The following is a 16,104-nucleotide window of genomic DNA, read 5'->3' on the forward strand; positions in this document are numbered from 1 at the left end:
TGCAGGGGGTGTCCCCCTCAACTCCCCTCTCCAGGCCCGTGGCAGAGCCAAGACGGTGCCACCAGTGCAACCTACCTGGACACTTCAAGGCCATGTGCCCTCAGCGTCCCAAGGCCCCGGCTCCGTCCCCGTCCCAAGGGCCGCCCAAGGTGTATTGTGTGGGTGGGGGTGGTGGTAGGTCCCTGGACAGCTTCCAACCTGTCACCGTCGGCCAGTCTGTGACCATAGGACTGCGAGACAGCGCCTCGGAGGTGACTCTGGTGCAGCCTGAGATGGTGTCCCCCCAAGACTTGATACCTGGAAAAACCCTCGCTGTCTCCGGGATTGGAGGCATTGACCCGGCGCTGCCTGTTGCTGGCATTTATGTGGACTGGGGCGCAGGGCGAGGGGTGAGGGAGGTAGGGGTAACTGATCGGATCCCTGCAAACGTGCTACTTGGGACAGATTTGGGGCAGATAACCTCCCAGTTTGGGCCCCCCCCAAGGGCTGAACCTTCAGCCAGTACTGACATGCCTCCGGACAATGTTGATGTGTTATCTATGAATGATGTAATGGAGGAGGGAGTGAGCTCTGATTTTTCTGCTTGCACAGACACAGCTGCAGCTGTGACAGGGGAGGGGGTCAGAGAAAGGTGTGACCATGCCTCTACAAGTGATCAGCCAGTGAGCTGGGATCTGCTGCCCTCTGCAGGGATAAGCAGAGAGCAGGGTGCTGCAGGGGGAGGACCAGTGTGTGGGGTGGGGGCTACCACAGCAAATGTGGGGTCCCCAGAGATTTCACAGCGGGGTTCTGTTGCTGCAGGGGGGGAACAGGCAGGTGAGATTGGGGCCGGTCCAGGAGCGGAAGTGCTCCCAGGTAAGATCTCGGTACATGGTTCCCCCACAACCGGGGTGTCAGGAAGCCAGGTAGGTCTGCCTGAACCGGCGACTTGGTCAGGAACGGAGGAGGAGCAGGCACGACCCACGGTCGCAGCGGCTGTGGCCGCTGTCACCCGCAGTGGGAGTGCTGGAAGCCAAGGGGCCTCCCGGAGGTCCGATAGCTCTTCCCCTTCTGACCAAGTGGCAGCCGAGTCAGGTGGAGGCCAGGACACAGGTCCCGGGGTACTGACCGAAGATGTGACAGTCTCGTCGATTCTGGCCACATCTAGTCAGGGGTTTCAGGCAGCGTTAGAAGCTGACGACAGCCTGAAAGCTCTAAAGGAGCAGGCGGCACAGCCTCCCTCGGACTCGAACCCGGAGCGAGTGGTCTGGGACCAAGGACGGCTGTACCGGGTCACGGTCCAGCAGGGTTCACCGGAGGCGTGGCCCAGGGACCGACAGTTGGTGGTACCCTATCCGTTCCGGACGGAGTTGTTGCGGATCGCACATGAGATTCCGATGGCCGGACACCTAGGGATCGCTAAGACCAAGGCCAGGTTAAACCAGCATTTCTACTGGCCAAAAATGGGGGCCGATGTGGCTGCCTACTGCCGTTCGTGTGAAACCTGTCAGAGAGTGGGGAAGGCGGGGCCACACCCCAAAGCCCCACTGGTATCTCTGCCCATCATCGATGAGCCTTTCAGGAGGGTGGCTGTGGATCTGGTCGGCCCGCTGGCCATCCCCAGCAGCTCCGGGAAACGCTTCATACTGACGGTAGTGGACTATGCCACCCGGTACCCAGAAGCAGTGGCCTTGTCGTCCATTCGGGCTGACAAGGTGGCCACCGCATTGCTGGAGATTTTCTCCCGAGTGGGTTTTCCCCAGGAAATGCTCACTGACCGGGGAACCCAATTCATGTCCCAGCTGATGGAGGCCCTCTGTAAGCAAGTCCAGGTGCGACATCTGGTGGCCAGCCCGTACCATCCACAGACTAATGGCCTGTGCGAGCGGTTTAATGGCACCTTAAAGCAGATGCTTAAGATGTTGGTCGACTCCCATGGGCGTGACTGGGAGCGGTATCTCCCACACCTGTTATTTGCTTACCGGGAGGTTCCACAGGCCTCAACAGGATTCTCACCGTTTGAGCTCCTGTACGGGCGACGTGTGCGGGGCCCCCTGGCTCTGGTGAAAGAGGCTTGGGAAGGGGATTTGGCCACCCCTGGAGTGTCGGTTATCGAGTATGTCATGCGCTTCCGGGACAAAATGCAGGCCTTGACGCAACTGGTACACGACAATATGGCTCAAGCCCAGGCCGATCAGAAGCGTTGGTACGACCAGAACGCTTGTGAGAGGACCTACCAAGTGGGTCAAAAGGTGTGGGTACTGGTCCCCGTACCACAGGACAAGCTTCAGGCAGCCTGGGAAGGCCCATACCTCGTGTACCAGCAGCTCAACCCTGTGACGTACCTGGTCACCCTGGACCCTGCCCGTGGAAGGCGGAAGCCCTTCCATGTGAACATGATGAAGGCACATCACGAGCGGGAGGCATGTGCGCTCCCCGTGTGCAACCTGCCCGAGGAGGGAGAAGCGGAAACCCTCTTGGATATGCTAGCCCAGGTTAGGGCAGGCGGATCCATTGAGGATGTGGAGGTTGGCCACCAGCTCTTGGAGGACCAACGGTCCCAGCTGTGGGCCACCCTACACCCCTTCCGGGGGTTGTTTACCAACCAGCCCGGAAGGACTGACTTGGCTGTCCATCACGTGGACACTGGGGATCATCCCCCGATCCAGCGTTCAGCATATCGGGTTTCCCTGGAGGTGCAGCAACACATGCGCCAGGAGATTGACGAGATGCTGAAGCTGGGGGTGATCCAGGCATCCAACAGCGCTTGGGCCTCGCCTGTAGTCCTCGTCCCTAAGAAGGACCGAACCACTCGGTTCTGCGTGGACTACAGGGGGCTCAATGCTGTCACAGTCGCCGATGCGTACCCAATGCCACGCATCGATGACCTGCTCGATCAGTTGGCCGGGGCTCAGTACCTGACCATCATGGATCTGAGCCGGGGATATTGGCAGATCCCCCTGACTCGCAAGGCCAGGGAACGCTCTGCCTTTATTACCCCATTTGGACTGTACGAGTCCACGGTGATGCCATTCGAGATGAGGAATGCCCCTGCCACTTTCCAGCGGATGGTCAACACCCTGCTCAAGGGACTTGAAGGGTACGCGGCCGCGTACCTGAATGACATTGCCGTCTTCAGTCCCACCTGGGAAGATCACCTAGAGCATCTAGCACAGGTGCTCAGGCGGATCCACCAGGCAGGTTTGACCATCAAGCCGGGAAAGTGTCAGCTGGCCATGAGCGAGGTCCAGTACCTCGGTCACCGGGTAGGCGGGAGAACACTGAAGCCCGAGCCTGAGAAAGTGGAGGCCATCGCGTCCTGGCCCACCCCCAGGACCAAGAAGCAGGTGATGTCCTTCTTGGGGACCGCTGGGTACTATAGGAGGTTTGTTCCATGCTATAGTAGCCTGGCAAAGCCCTTGACGGACCTCACCAAGAAGAAGCTGCCCTCTGCAGTCGATTGGACAATGGACTGCGAGACAGCCTTCCGGGCCCTAAAGGACGCCCTGTCCAGCCCGCCCGTGCTACAGGCAGCCGACTTCACGCGGCCGTTTGTAGTACAGACCGACGCCAGTGACTTCGGCCTCGGTGCGGTGCTCAGCCAGGTGGACTCTGCGAGCCAAGAGCACCCAGTCTTGTACCTGAGCAGGAAGCTGTTACCAAGGGAAGTGGCCTATTCCACGATGGAAAAGGAGTGCCTGGCCATAGTGTGGGCCCTGCAGCGTCTGCAACCCTATCTATACGGGCGCCACTTCATCGTGGAGACGGACCACAATCCCCTCAGCTGGTTACACACTGTCTCCGGGACGAATGGCAGGTTGTTGCGATGGAGCCTGGCGCTCCAGCAATACAACTTCACCATTCGACACAAAAGGGGCCGTGACCACGGTAACGCAGACGGGCTGTCCCGACAAGGAGAGGTCGCGGACGGGCGCACGGGGGAACACCGGAGTGTGCTGCCCCCTAGCGCCCTCAAAAGGGGGGAGGTGTGAGGTAAATCCGGAGATATGACGATAAATCATGATATTCAAGTTATGTCAGGAAGCCCTCTCCTGGTGTCACCCCCCCTTTCCTTCACACAACTCCTTCAATCAGAAAATTTACCACAGGGATAAACGGTTTGTTTAGCAGATAGGTGTCAAAGGAACTGGTCTGTGTTCCACTTACACCTCCATGGCCATCTCCTGTGATATGGAGATTAGATGACTTGGGAACAATGGACGCAGGATGACCCCCTGCCGTCACCCTGTAACAAGAGTTGTATCTCATTATAAGGCTATGGAACTATCCAGACAGAACGACTCCAGTAAAAAAATGGTTCATATCTCGCAAGCCATATTTCCGATAAATATGGCAACCATAAAAATGGTGTCTCCGCATGCGGACGATGCTGGCACACCCTTTTTATGGGAGCAGGACCTGGGTAAATACCCCAGGCGTGATATCAGCCAATGGGGAACTAGTAGACAAGTCATGAGTCCTCTCGTTCTGTAGCTAAATTCATAACTGTCACAATGAGAGCATTGGCGTCCGCCTACGACGCTCCCAGGCAAAGTTATGGCCCATATTCCATGTTGTGGATATTGTCCATAACTCCAGCCAGGGGTGGAGCAGTGCTCCCTCTGAGGTCACTAAGGTAGGAGGGGACCTGGATTTGCCCAGGTTGATAACCCTACTTCGGCCATTTTCCAGTGTTCTTTCGCTGGGGGTCACGTGTAGGAAACATCTGTGGGAAGGATCCTAGAAACCTGGTCTACAGCGCCCCCCTGTGGCCAGACGCACAAGGTAACTGCTGGAACTGTGTATGCCTGTTTGTAAACCATGCTTTATCTGTAACTGTACTCTGACATATGTATATTCTGTAGATTCCCTATTGTATATATTGTATTTTCTAGTGTGCTTTAGGCTGATTAAATTATATAATTAATCTTGGGCTGTTCTGTTATCTCGATCTTGAATCCCACGTCTGTGTGTTCGGCTAATAGTTACCGTGAAGCGGTTGGTGGCAGCGAGTTGTGCCAAGGATTATTGTGGGGAGGCCAGTGAGATTCGGGGAGATTTTATATATTCCGCCCGCGGAGGTCGGGGGAATATATACCCTACTCTCACCGGGGACCCTTCAATAATCGGCATAAGTAGTATAGCGGCCTCCTTGCTTATTGTCGGGCAATTCCATAATTGGCCTGACTATAAGAGGGGCGCTAGAGAGCGCATCACGTGCTCTGTCTGTCGGTCGGGAGGTATAAAGGAGGGGTGACCCCCACTTGTTACCCCCCGATTGTGACGTACTGGTAGCCAGCGCGGGGGATTTCTGAGTGACCCCCCCGGTGGTTCGTGACAGTTGGCATGGGTGGGAGGATTCCACCAGTATAAACAGGAGGGGAGCAGATGTGAAAGGTCTCCCCACAACATGTTATAGAAGGAGCAAGCAGACCAGCACAGATTAACTATTGCTAGCCTGAAAACCACCATGACAGTCAGCAGAGTTTGTGCAAAACTCCGTGTGATGAGTTCCTCTGACACTGGTACTGTCGCCTTTTCCCGCATGACAGTACTAAGCACGATATGACGTTATTATTTGCTCTGTATGGTAGTATTATTTAAATACAATATGGCACTGTTATTATTACATTTATACTGAAAAAGTATTAATATCCTTCTACAACTAAATATTAGCTCCGCCTGGAAGCCTCTACAGACCGCGGTCCATTTCTGCAGAGTAGTCGTCTGCTGCCGTTACGGTGGCGTCTTGGTATCTGCTGCTCGGCTCCATCACTTCTTGTCAGGATTCATGGAGATCACAGCTTCTAAGAAAGAAAAGTTGTTTCATCCTTGTCGTTCTAGAAGATCTGACAGTAATCCTGAATGATACCGTCATTATGTGTGTAATTAGCGGAATAATTGCGCTATCTCTGCCATTTGGCTGACAATGCCTACCCATTGTATTATAGCGGTAGACATTATCATCGCATGCATCCTCAGTATCCAGTATCCATTACCTTGTTTTTTCTACACCTTAGAAGGCAAATATGGCTGCCATGATATGTCCTTGGATCCTATAAATGGAATAGGAGGGTTGTGCAGAATCTGGACCCGGTCTGCGGCTCATCGGTCATCAGTTTGGACATCACATGTAATGCCAAGAGAGGCTTCTGTGGTGCTACAGCCACCGAGGCAATCAAATGCTTGATCTCCCGGCTGCATTTCTTGCTATCAGTTTTTAAAGACAACTTTTCATGTGCTAAAAAAATTGAGTTAAATACTTTAGAAAAAATCCCCGAGCTCCCCTGATTTTATCATTTTTTTCCGTTTTGCTCTGCGTCGCTCCATTGCAGAGATATTCACATTTGTTTCTTCTGTAGCGCAGCATGTGAAATCTCTGTTTGTAGTACAACTGGGCGTTTCTTCACAGTCTTCTCTGGCAGCTTGTGCCTTCACCCCTCCATCTCAAATGCTGCCAATCACAGCTTTACATATGAGATGGGTGGCAGCACATACCTCCAGACAAGACCGTACAAACACCCAGTTGGATTATAAAACAGAGATTTCACATACTGCGCTCCAGAAGAAACAAATGTGAATATCTCTGCAGTGGAGCGACGCAGAGCAAAACAGAAAAGAGCGACAGAACCAGGAGAGCTTGGGGTTTTTTACAAGCCATTTCACTCCATTTTTTTTTAAAGTATCAGGTCCTCTTTAAACTTACTGTCAACAATGCGGCTGTCGCCATCAGTCTAGGTGCCCTTTAAGGTGTTCATAGCCGAAGATTTTGCTGACTTTACTGCATTTTACCAGCTAGACTTAAAGAACTTCAATTATCATAACTGTTATTTAGAAAATGCGGTCAAAAGAAGGGATTCATAATATAGGCTTCCAGAGGAGGAAGGAGACTGACTTCATTCAGAGTTACCCATAGCAATACAGATAAAGGGCAGCATTAAGTAGCAGTAAAAAGGGTGTGTTTTATAGAAGACTATATGTGTGTTTTAGCTTACTATATTGTCGGTTGCCAGAAATGGAAGTATACTGATTACAGCCAACTATGTCCCCTGGAACATATATTAGCAGCAGCACCAAGGAGCAAATATGGAAGCAAAATATTTTATGCTACAAAACAACTATATTGTCAATTGCCAGAAGTATAATGAGACTGACTCCATAGAGTCATAACTGTGTATTGTCAGCTGCCAGCAGTGGAAGGAGACTGATTTCATCCAGATTTGTCCCCAGCACCACAAAAAAGCAGCTACGCCAAAAAACACACAAGTAAAAGTTATGACAAATTACTTTAAACCAGCTACTATATTGACATCTGCCAAAGGTGGAAGGAGACTACATCCTCAAACATCCCAAGCAACATTAGCAGCACCAAGGAGCATATGAGAGCAAAAATGATTAAAAAGGCATACTTTATGCAAGAAATACTGTAAATTACTTTAGATGAAACATTGTATTATCAGATGCCGGAGGTGGAAGGAGACTAATTCCATCCAGAACTGTCCCCAATAGCACAGATTAGCAGCTGCACCAATAAATAAATAAATAAATATATATTTTATGCAAGAAATGTTGCAAATTAACATCAAATAAAAAAACACTGTATTATCAGATGCCAGAGGTGGAAGGAGACTAATTCCATACAAAACTGTCCACAGTAGCACAGATTAGCAGCTGCACCAATAAATAAATAAATATATATTTTATACAAGAAATGTTGCAAATTACCATCGAATAAAAAAAACACTGTATTATCAGATGCCAGAGGTGGAAGGAGACTAATTCCATCCAAAACTGTCCCCAGTAGCACAGATTAGCAGCTGCACAAATAAATAAATAAATATATATTTTATGCAAGAAATTCTGCAGATTACAATGAAATAAAAAGCATTGTATTATCAGTTGCCAGAGGTGGAAGGAGACTGATTCAATCCCAAACTTTCCCCAGTAGCACAGATTAGCAGCTGCACCAAGAAATAAAAAAAAAGAATATATTTTATGCAAGAAATTCTGCAAATTACAATCAAATAAAATACCCTGTATTATCAGATGCCAGAGGTGGAAGGACACTGATTCCATCCAAAACATATGGAAGAATTTGAAGAATCATAAGAGGAAAATGGTTTACTTTATGCAAGTTATGTTGCAAATTACTTTAAACCAGCTATTATATTTTCAGATTGAGACTGATTACATACTGGGCACCTCCCCTCCCTCCAATTTTATTTTTTTTTTAAAGGGGTTGTCCACTACTTGGACAACCCCTTCATAATCACTATATTTCCCCTAGTAAAATAAGTGCTATACTCACCTCCTATGTGGGTGGATGTCCCAGCGATGATGGTGCCTGTTCTCCCGGGGCTTGTGTGACATTGTTACCTCAGTATAGGACGACCCCTTTAAATATGCAATTTTCAAATTTTCAGGAATATTGATCTGATATTGACTTGTGACATGTTTAATGTATTACTGCACTTTGGGATGGATGGTGCCTGTGTGGATCTCTGTAAAAGTACCGTCATATAGTGCACATACAATATACCTACCTACAGTACCTATATATGAGTGCTGTATATTATGGTCACCTATATTGGCATATGGACACTTTAGACCACCTTCTCAATGCTCAGTGCAGGATTTTTCTCATTAATATGGTGGCAGTTGGTGATTTTGGATAAACCCTTTCACGTTGCGGTTCCCCTATAGTCAGGCTGATTTCACAGGGATCCAGTGGATATCATAGAGTATATGCAGACAGTAGTGGAGAGGGTGCACTGGCGCCAGCTGTGTATTTCCAATGATACAGCTCCAGTTACTAGCGCTGCAGTCACACTGACCGCACTGTGCACCGAGACATGGGGCAAATCAGGAATGTGCGAAGGGATGATGTGTGGAGAAGTGGCCATGCAAGTGTGAACACTGCCTTTAAATTCACCCCCGCTCCCTACCATTAGGGATTACAGAAACATATCTGACTCACTGTTCTCCAAGAGGTTCTGCAGCAGCTGAGGGAATTTTACATTATAAAGCCTGGCTGCTGCAGAACCTCATAAAGACTTAGCTTTCCCCACTGCATGGCAGATGTTGTACACCTTTGAGCTGCTGCAGAACTTCTTCTAGAAATAGATGTCTCAGTTGCTGTAGCACCTAAACCAAAGCTTAGTCTAATATGCTGTAGTTTGGGTGCTACAGCAGCTGAGATGTGTATGTCTAGATGTTATTGCTTCCAGTATGGAATTCCTGGTGCAGAGTGACAAATGATGTTTGTAAATCTGAATCGCAATATTCGACGGGTTTATTCCAGTGGGATGTGAGTGTGTGGGAGGGGTGGAGGCTCCTCACTGATGGTTCCTCAATGGGAGGCGTTATCTTCCATCCCTACTGCTCTCTCTGCACATCATCATCTCAGCTGCTGCAGAACCTCGGGGTACACTAGGCACTGATAAACTGAAGCTCAGCTCCCAATGCTTTTCTTAAATGGTATTGCAGGGGGTAAGGTGTGTAGTAAGAGGTTCTGCAGCAGCTAAGGCAAAGTAATTTACAAACTTAAACACAGCTCAGCTGCTTCAGAACCTCTTCAAGTCCTGAAGGGAAAAGCTAGCTATGTATAAGGCTGTTTGTACAATGTCTCAGCTGCTGCAGAATCTCATATAGTAGTGGAAGGAGAAGCTAGCTATGCTCAAAGTTGTTCGTACACTGTATTAGCTGCTGCAGAACCTCTTCCAAGTAGTGAAAAAAGAAGCTAGCTATGCTTAAAGCTGTTCATGCACTGTATCTGCTGCTGCAGAACCTCCCTCTTCTTGTAGTGGAAGTAGAAGCTAGCTATGCATAAAGCTATCTGTACACTGTATCAGCTGCTGCAGAACCTCTTCCAAGTACTGGAGAAAAAAGCTAGCTATGACTGAGGCTGTTCGGACACTTTATCCGCTGCTGCAGAACCTCCTCCAAGTAGACAAGAGAGAAGCTAGTTATGCATAATGCTGTTCCTACACTCTATTAGCTGCTGCAGAACCTCTTCTAGTAATGGAGGGAAAAATAGCCATGCAAAAGGCTTTTTGCAAACTACATCAACTGCTGCAGAACAACTTTATACACAGCTCAGCTGCTGCAGAACCTCTTCCAAGTAGTGGAAAGATTAGCTAGCTTTGCCTAATGCTGTTCATACACCGCATCAGCTGCTGCAGAACATCCTCATCCACAGCTCAGCTGATCCAGAACATCCTCATCCACAGCTCAGCTGCTGCAGAACATCCTCATCCACAGCTCAGCTGCTCCAGAACATCCTCATCCACAGCTCAGCTGCCGCAGAACATCCTCATCCACAGCTCAGCTGCTGCAGAATATCCTCGTCCACAGCTCAGCTGCTGCAGAACATCCTCATCCACAGCTCAGCTGCTGCAGAACATCCTCATCCACAGCTCAGCTGCTCCAGAACATCCTCATCCACAGCTCAGCTGCTGCAGAACATCCTCATCCACAGCTCAGCTGCTGCAGAACATCCTCGTCCACAGCTCAGCTGCTGCAGAACATCCTTGTCCACAGCTCAGCTGCTGCAGAACCTCCTCATCCACAGCTCAGCTGCCGCAGAACATCCTCATCTACAGCTCAGCTGCTGCAGAACATCCTCATCCACAGCTCAGCTGCTGCAGAACATCCTCATCCACAGCTCAGCTGCTGCAGAACATCCTCATCCACAGCTCAGCTGCCGCAGAACATCCTCATCCACAGCTCAGCTGCCGCAGAACATCCTCATCCACAGCTCAGCTGCTGCAGAACATCCTCATCCACAGTTCAGCTGCTGCAGAACATCCTCATCCACAGCTCAGCTGCTGCAGAACATCCTCGTCCACAGCTCAGCTGCTCCAGAACATCCTCATCCACAGCTCAGCTGCCGCAGAACATCCTCATCCACAGCTCAGCTGCTGCAGAACATCCTCATCCACAGCTCAGCTGCTGCAGAACATCCTCATCCACAGCTCAGCTGCTGCAGAACATCCTCATCCACAGCTCAGCTGCTGCAGAACATCCTCATCCACAGCTCAGCTGCTGCAGAACCTCCTCATCCACAGCTCAGCTGCTGCAGAACATCCTCATCCACAGCTCAGCTGCTGCAGAACATCCTCGTCCACAGCTCAGCTGCTGCAGAACATCCTCGTCCACAGCTCAGCTGCTGCAGAACCTCCTCATCCACAGCTCAGCTGCCGCAGAACATCCTCATCTACAGCTCAGCTGCTCCAGAACATCCTCATCCACAGCTCAGCTGCTGCAGAACATCCTCATCCACAGCTCAGCTGCCGCAGAACATCCTCATCCACAGCTCAGCTGCCGCAGAACATCCTCATCCACAGCTCAGCTGCTGCAGAACATCCTCATCCACAGCTCAGCTGCTGCAGAACATCCTCATCCACAGCTCAGCTGCCGCAGAACATCCTCATCCACAGCTCAGCTGCTCCAGAACATCCTCATCCACAGCTCAGCTGCCGCAGAACATCCTCATCCACAGCTCAGCTGCCGCAGAACATCCTCATCCACAGCTCAGCTGCTGCAGAACATCCTCATCCACAGCTCAGCTGCTGCAGAACATCCTCGTCCACAGCTCAGCTGCTGCAGAACATCCTCATCCACAGCTCAGCTGCTGCAGAACATCCTCATCCACAGCTCAGCTGCTCCAGAACATCCTCATCCACAGCTCAGCTGCTGCAGAACATCCTCATCCACAGCTCAGCTGCCGCAGAACATCCTCGTCCACAGCTCAGCTGCTGCAGAACATTCTCATCCACAGCTCAGCTGCTGCAGAACATTCTCATCCACAGCTCAGCTGCTGCAGAACATCCTCATCCAAAGCTCAGCTGCTGCAGAACATCCTCATCCACAGCTCAGCTGCTGCAGAACATCCTCATCCAAAGCTCAGCTGCTGCAGAACATCCTCATCCACAGCTCAGCTGCTGCAGAACATCCTCGTCCACAGCTCAGCTGCTGCAGAACATCCTCATCCACAGCTCAGCTGCTGCAGAACATCCTCATCCACAGCTCAGCTGCTGCAGAACATCCTCATCCACAGCTCAGCTGCTCCAGAACATCCTCATCCACAGCTCAGCTGCCGCAGAACATCCTCATCCAAAGCTCAGCTGCTGCAGAACATCCTCATCCAAAGCTCAGCTGCTGCAGAACATCCTCATCCACAGCTCAGCTGCCGCAGAACATCCTCATCCACAGCTCAGCTGCTGCAGAACATCCTCATCCACAGTTCAGCTTCTGCAGAACATCCTCATCCACAGCTCAGCTGCTGCAGAACATCCTCATACACAGCTCAGCTGCTGCAGAACATCCTCATCCACAGCTCAGCTTCTGCAGAACATCCTCATCCACAGCTCAGCTGCTGCAGAACATCCTCATACACAGCTCAGCTGCTGCAGAACATCCTCATCCACAGCTCAGCTTCTGCAGAACATCCTCATCCACAGCTCAGCTGCTGCAGAACATCCTCATCCACAGCTCAGCTGCTGCAGAACATCCTCATCCACAGCTCAGCTGCTGCAGAACCTCCTCATCCACAGCTCAGCTGCTGCAGAACATCCTCATCCACAGCTCAGCTGCTGCAGAACATCCTCATCCACAGCTCAGCTGCTGCAGAACATCCTCATCCACAGCTCAGCTGCCGCAGAACATCCTCATCCACAGCTCAGCTGCCGCAGAACATCCTCGTCCACAGCACAGCTGCTGCAGAACCTCCTCATCCACAGCTCAGCTGCTGCAGAACATCCTCATCCACAGCTCAGCTGCTGCAGAACATCCTCGTCCACAGCACAGCTGCTGCAGAACCTCCTCATCCACAGCTCAGCTGCTGCAGAACATCCTCATCCAAAGCTCAGCTGCTGCAGAACATCCTCATCCACAGCTCAGCTGCTGCAGAACATCCTCATCCACAGCTCAGCTGCTGCAGAACATCCTCATCCAAAGCTCAGCTTCTGCAGAACATCCTTATCCACAGCTCAGCTGCTGCAGAACATCCTCATACACAGCTCAGCTGCTGCAGAACATCCTCATCCACAGCTCAGCTGCTGCAGAACATCCTCATCCAAAGCTCAGCTGCCGCAGAACATCCTCATCCACAGCTCAGCTGCTGCAGAACATCCTCATCCAAAGCTCAGCTTCTGCAGAACATCCTTATCCACAGCTCAGCTGCCGCAGAACATCCTCATCCACAGCTCAGCTGCTGCAGAACATCCTCATCCACAGCTCAGCTGCCGCAGAACATCCTCATCCACAGCTCAGCTGCTGCAGAACATCCTCATCCACAGCTCAGCTGCTGCAGAACCTCTTTGAACGTTATGCTGCATTTTCCTGTGACACATGGTCACTGTGTATAACACATGTGTCCTATGGATGATCCTCTCCACTCTGCAGGAGGAAGGACGGGGCTGTCCTCACTGCCGGCACAGCAGGGGTTACTCTCACGCGGCCGCCCGGGGGCTCCACATGCAGGGACAGGAGCGCATTCCTCCGCACCGGCAGGGGGTGTGGCCTGGCTGCCTGACCACGCCCCTCACTCTCCATCCCGGGGAGGCCGCGGCTGTCACTCAGAGATGCTGCGCTGTGTGCTGCAGAGAGCCGGCAACCTGCCCTGCCGCGGCCGGGGGGACCGCTGCGACCCCGTGACCAGCCTGAGCTTCAGAGGTGAGCGGGACCCCGAGTGTGAGCGGAGTGTCAGGAGCCGGGACCCCGAGTGTGACCAGGGACAGAGCAAAGAGTCAGGAGCCGGGACCCCGAGTGTGAGCAGGGACAGAGCAAAGAGTCAGGAGCCGGGACCCCGAGTGTGACCAGGGACAGAGCAAAGAGTCAGGAGCCGGGACCCCGAGTGTGACCAGGGACAGAGCAAAGAGTCAGGAGCCGGGACCCCGAGTGTGACCAGGGACAGAGCAAAGGGTCAGGAGCCGGGACCCCGAGTGTGACCAGGGACAGAGCAAAGAGTCAGGAGCCGGGACCCCGAGTGTGACCAGGGACAGAGCAAAGAGTCAGGAGCCGGGACCCCGAGTGTGACCGGGGACAGAGCAAAGAGTCAGGAGCCGGGACCCCGAGTGTGACCAGGGACAGAGCAAAGAGTCAGGAGCTGGGACCCCGAGTGTGACCAGGGACAGAGCAAAGAGTCAGGAGCCGGGACCCCGAGTGTGACCAGAGACAGAGAAAAGTGTCAGGAGCCAGGACCCCGAGTGTGACCAGAGACAGAGAAAAGTGTCAGGAGCCGGGACCCCGAGTGTGACCAGGGACAGAGCAAAGAGTCAGGAGCCGGGACCCCGAGTGTGACCAGGGACAGAGCAAAGAGTCAGGAGCCGGGACCCCGAGTGTGACCAGAGACAGAGAAAAGTGTCAGGAGCCAGGACCCCGAGTGTGACCAGAGACAGAGAAAAGTGTCAGGAGCCGGGACCCCGAGTGTGACCAGGGACAGAGCAAAGAGTCAGGAGCCAGGACCCCGAGTGTGAGCGGAGTGTCAGGAGCCGGGACCCCGAGTGTGACCAGGGACAGAGCAAAGTGTCAGGAGCCGGGACCCCGAGTGTGACCAGGGACAGAGCAAAGAGTCAGGAGCTGGGACCCCGAGTGTGACCAGGGACAGAGCAAAGAGTCAGGAGCCGGGACCCCGAGTGTGACCAGGGACAGAGCAAAGAGTCAGGAGCCGGGACCCCGAGTGTGACCAGGGACAGAGGGAAGTGTCCGGAGCCGGGACCCCGAGTGTGACCAGGGACAGAGGGAAGTGTCCGGAGCCGGGACCCCGAGTGTGACCAGAGACAGAGGGAAGTGTCAGGAGCCGGGACCCCGAGTGTGACCAGGGACAGAGGGAAGTGTCAGGAGCCGGGACCCCGAGTGTGACCAGGGACAGAGGGAAGTGTCCGGAGCCGGGACCCCGAGTGTGACCAGAGACAGAGGGAAGTGTCAGGAGCCGGGACCCCGAGTGTGAGCAGGGACAGAGGGAAGAGTCAGGAGCCGGGACCCCGAGTGTGACCAGGGACAGAGCAAAGTGTCAGGAGCCGGGACCCCGAGTGTGACCAGGGACAGAGCAAAGAGTCAGGAGCCGGGACCCCGAGTGTGACCAGGGACAGAGCAAAGAGTCAGGAGCCGGGACCCCGAGTGTGACCAGGGACAGAGGGAAGAGTCAGGAGCCGGGACCCCGAGTGTGACCAGGGACAGAGCAAAGTGTCAGGAGCCGGGACCCCGAGTGTGACCGGGGACAGAGCAAAGAGTCCGGAGCCGGGACCCCGAGTGTGACCAGGGACAGAGCAAAGAGTCAGGAGCCGGGACCCCGAGTGTGACCAGGGACAGAGCAAAGAGTCAGGAGCCGGGACCCCGAGTGTGACCAGGGACAGAGCAAAGAGTCAGGAGCCGGGACCCCGACTGTGACCAGGGACAGAGCAAAGAGTCAGGAGCCGGGACCCCGAGTGTGACCGGGGACAGAGGGAAGAGTCAGGAGCCGGGACCCCGAGTGTGACCAGGGACAGAGCAAAGTGTCAGGAGCCGGGACCCCGAGTGTGACCAGGGACAGAGCAAAGTGTCAGGAGCCGGGACCCCGAGTGTGACCAGGGACAGAGCAAAGAGTCAGGAGCCGGGACCCCGAGTGTGACCAGGGACAGAGCAAAGAGTCAGGAGCCGGGACCCCGAGTGTGACCAGGGACAGAGCAAAGAGTCAGGAGCCGGGACCCCGAGTGTGACCAGAGACAAAGCAAAGAGTCAGGAGCCGGGACCCCGAGTGTGACCGGGGACAGAGGGAAGTGTCCGGAGCCGGGACCCCGAGTGTGACCAGGGACAGAGCAAAGAGTCAGGAGCCGGGACCCCGAGTGTGACCAGGGACAGAGCAAAGAGTCAGGAGCCGGGACCCCGAGTGTGACCAGGGACAGACGGAAGAGTCAGGAGCCGGGACCCCGAGTGTGAGCGGGGACAGAGCAAAGAGTCAGGAGCCGGGACCCCGAGTGTGACCGGGGACAGAGCAAAGAGTCCGGAGCCGGGACCCCGAGTGTGACCAGGGACAGAGGGAAGAGTCAGGAGCCGGGACCCCGAGTGTGAGCGGGGACAGAGCAAAGAGTCAGGAGCCGGGACCCCGAGTGTGACCGGGGACAGAGCAAAGAGTCCGGAGCCGGG

The 16,104-nt window shown here is 53.3% G+C and overlaps 1 protein-coding gene across 7 annotated transcripts in view; it reads left to right on the forward strand.

Annotated features, from left to right (window-relative positions):
- DYSF (dysferlin) overlaps positions 1 to 16,104 on the forward strand; it is a 423,810-nt gene that overhangs the window by 30,339 nt on the left and 377,367 nt on the right. The window contains exon 1 of one of the 7 annotated variants that reach the window (XM_075346163.1): positions 13,549 to 13,653. The exons of the other annotated variants lie outside the window; for them this stretch is intronic. Coding sequence (XP_075202278.1) covers positions 13,563 to 13,653 — 91 coding nt within the window. The 5' untranslated portion in view covers positions 13,549 to 13,562. Of the gene's footprint in view, positions 1 to 13,548; positions 13,654 to 16,104 lie in introns of those variants that run through there. 7 annotated transcript variants of the gene reach the window in all.

The sequence above is a fragment of the Anomaloglossus baeobatrachus genome, chromosome 1 (assembly GCF_048569485.1).
Source record: "Anomaloglossus baeobatrachus isolate aAnoBae1 chromosome 1, aAnoBae1.hap1, whole genome shotgun sequence".
Lineage (NCBI taxonomy): Eukaryota > Metazoa > Chordata > Amphibia > Anura > Aromobatidae > Anomaloglossus > Anomaloglossus baeobatrachus.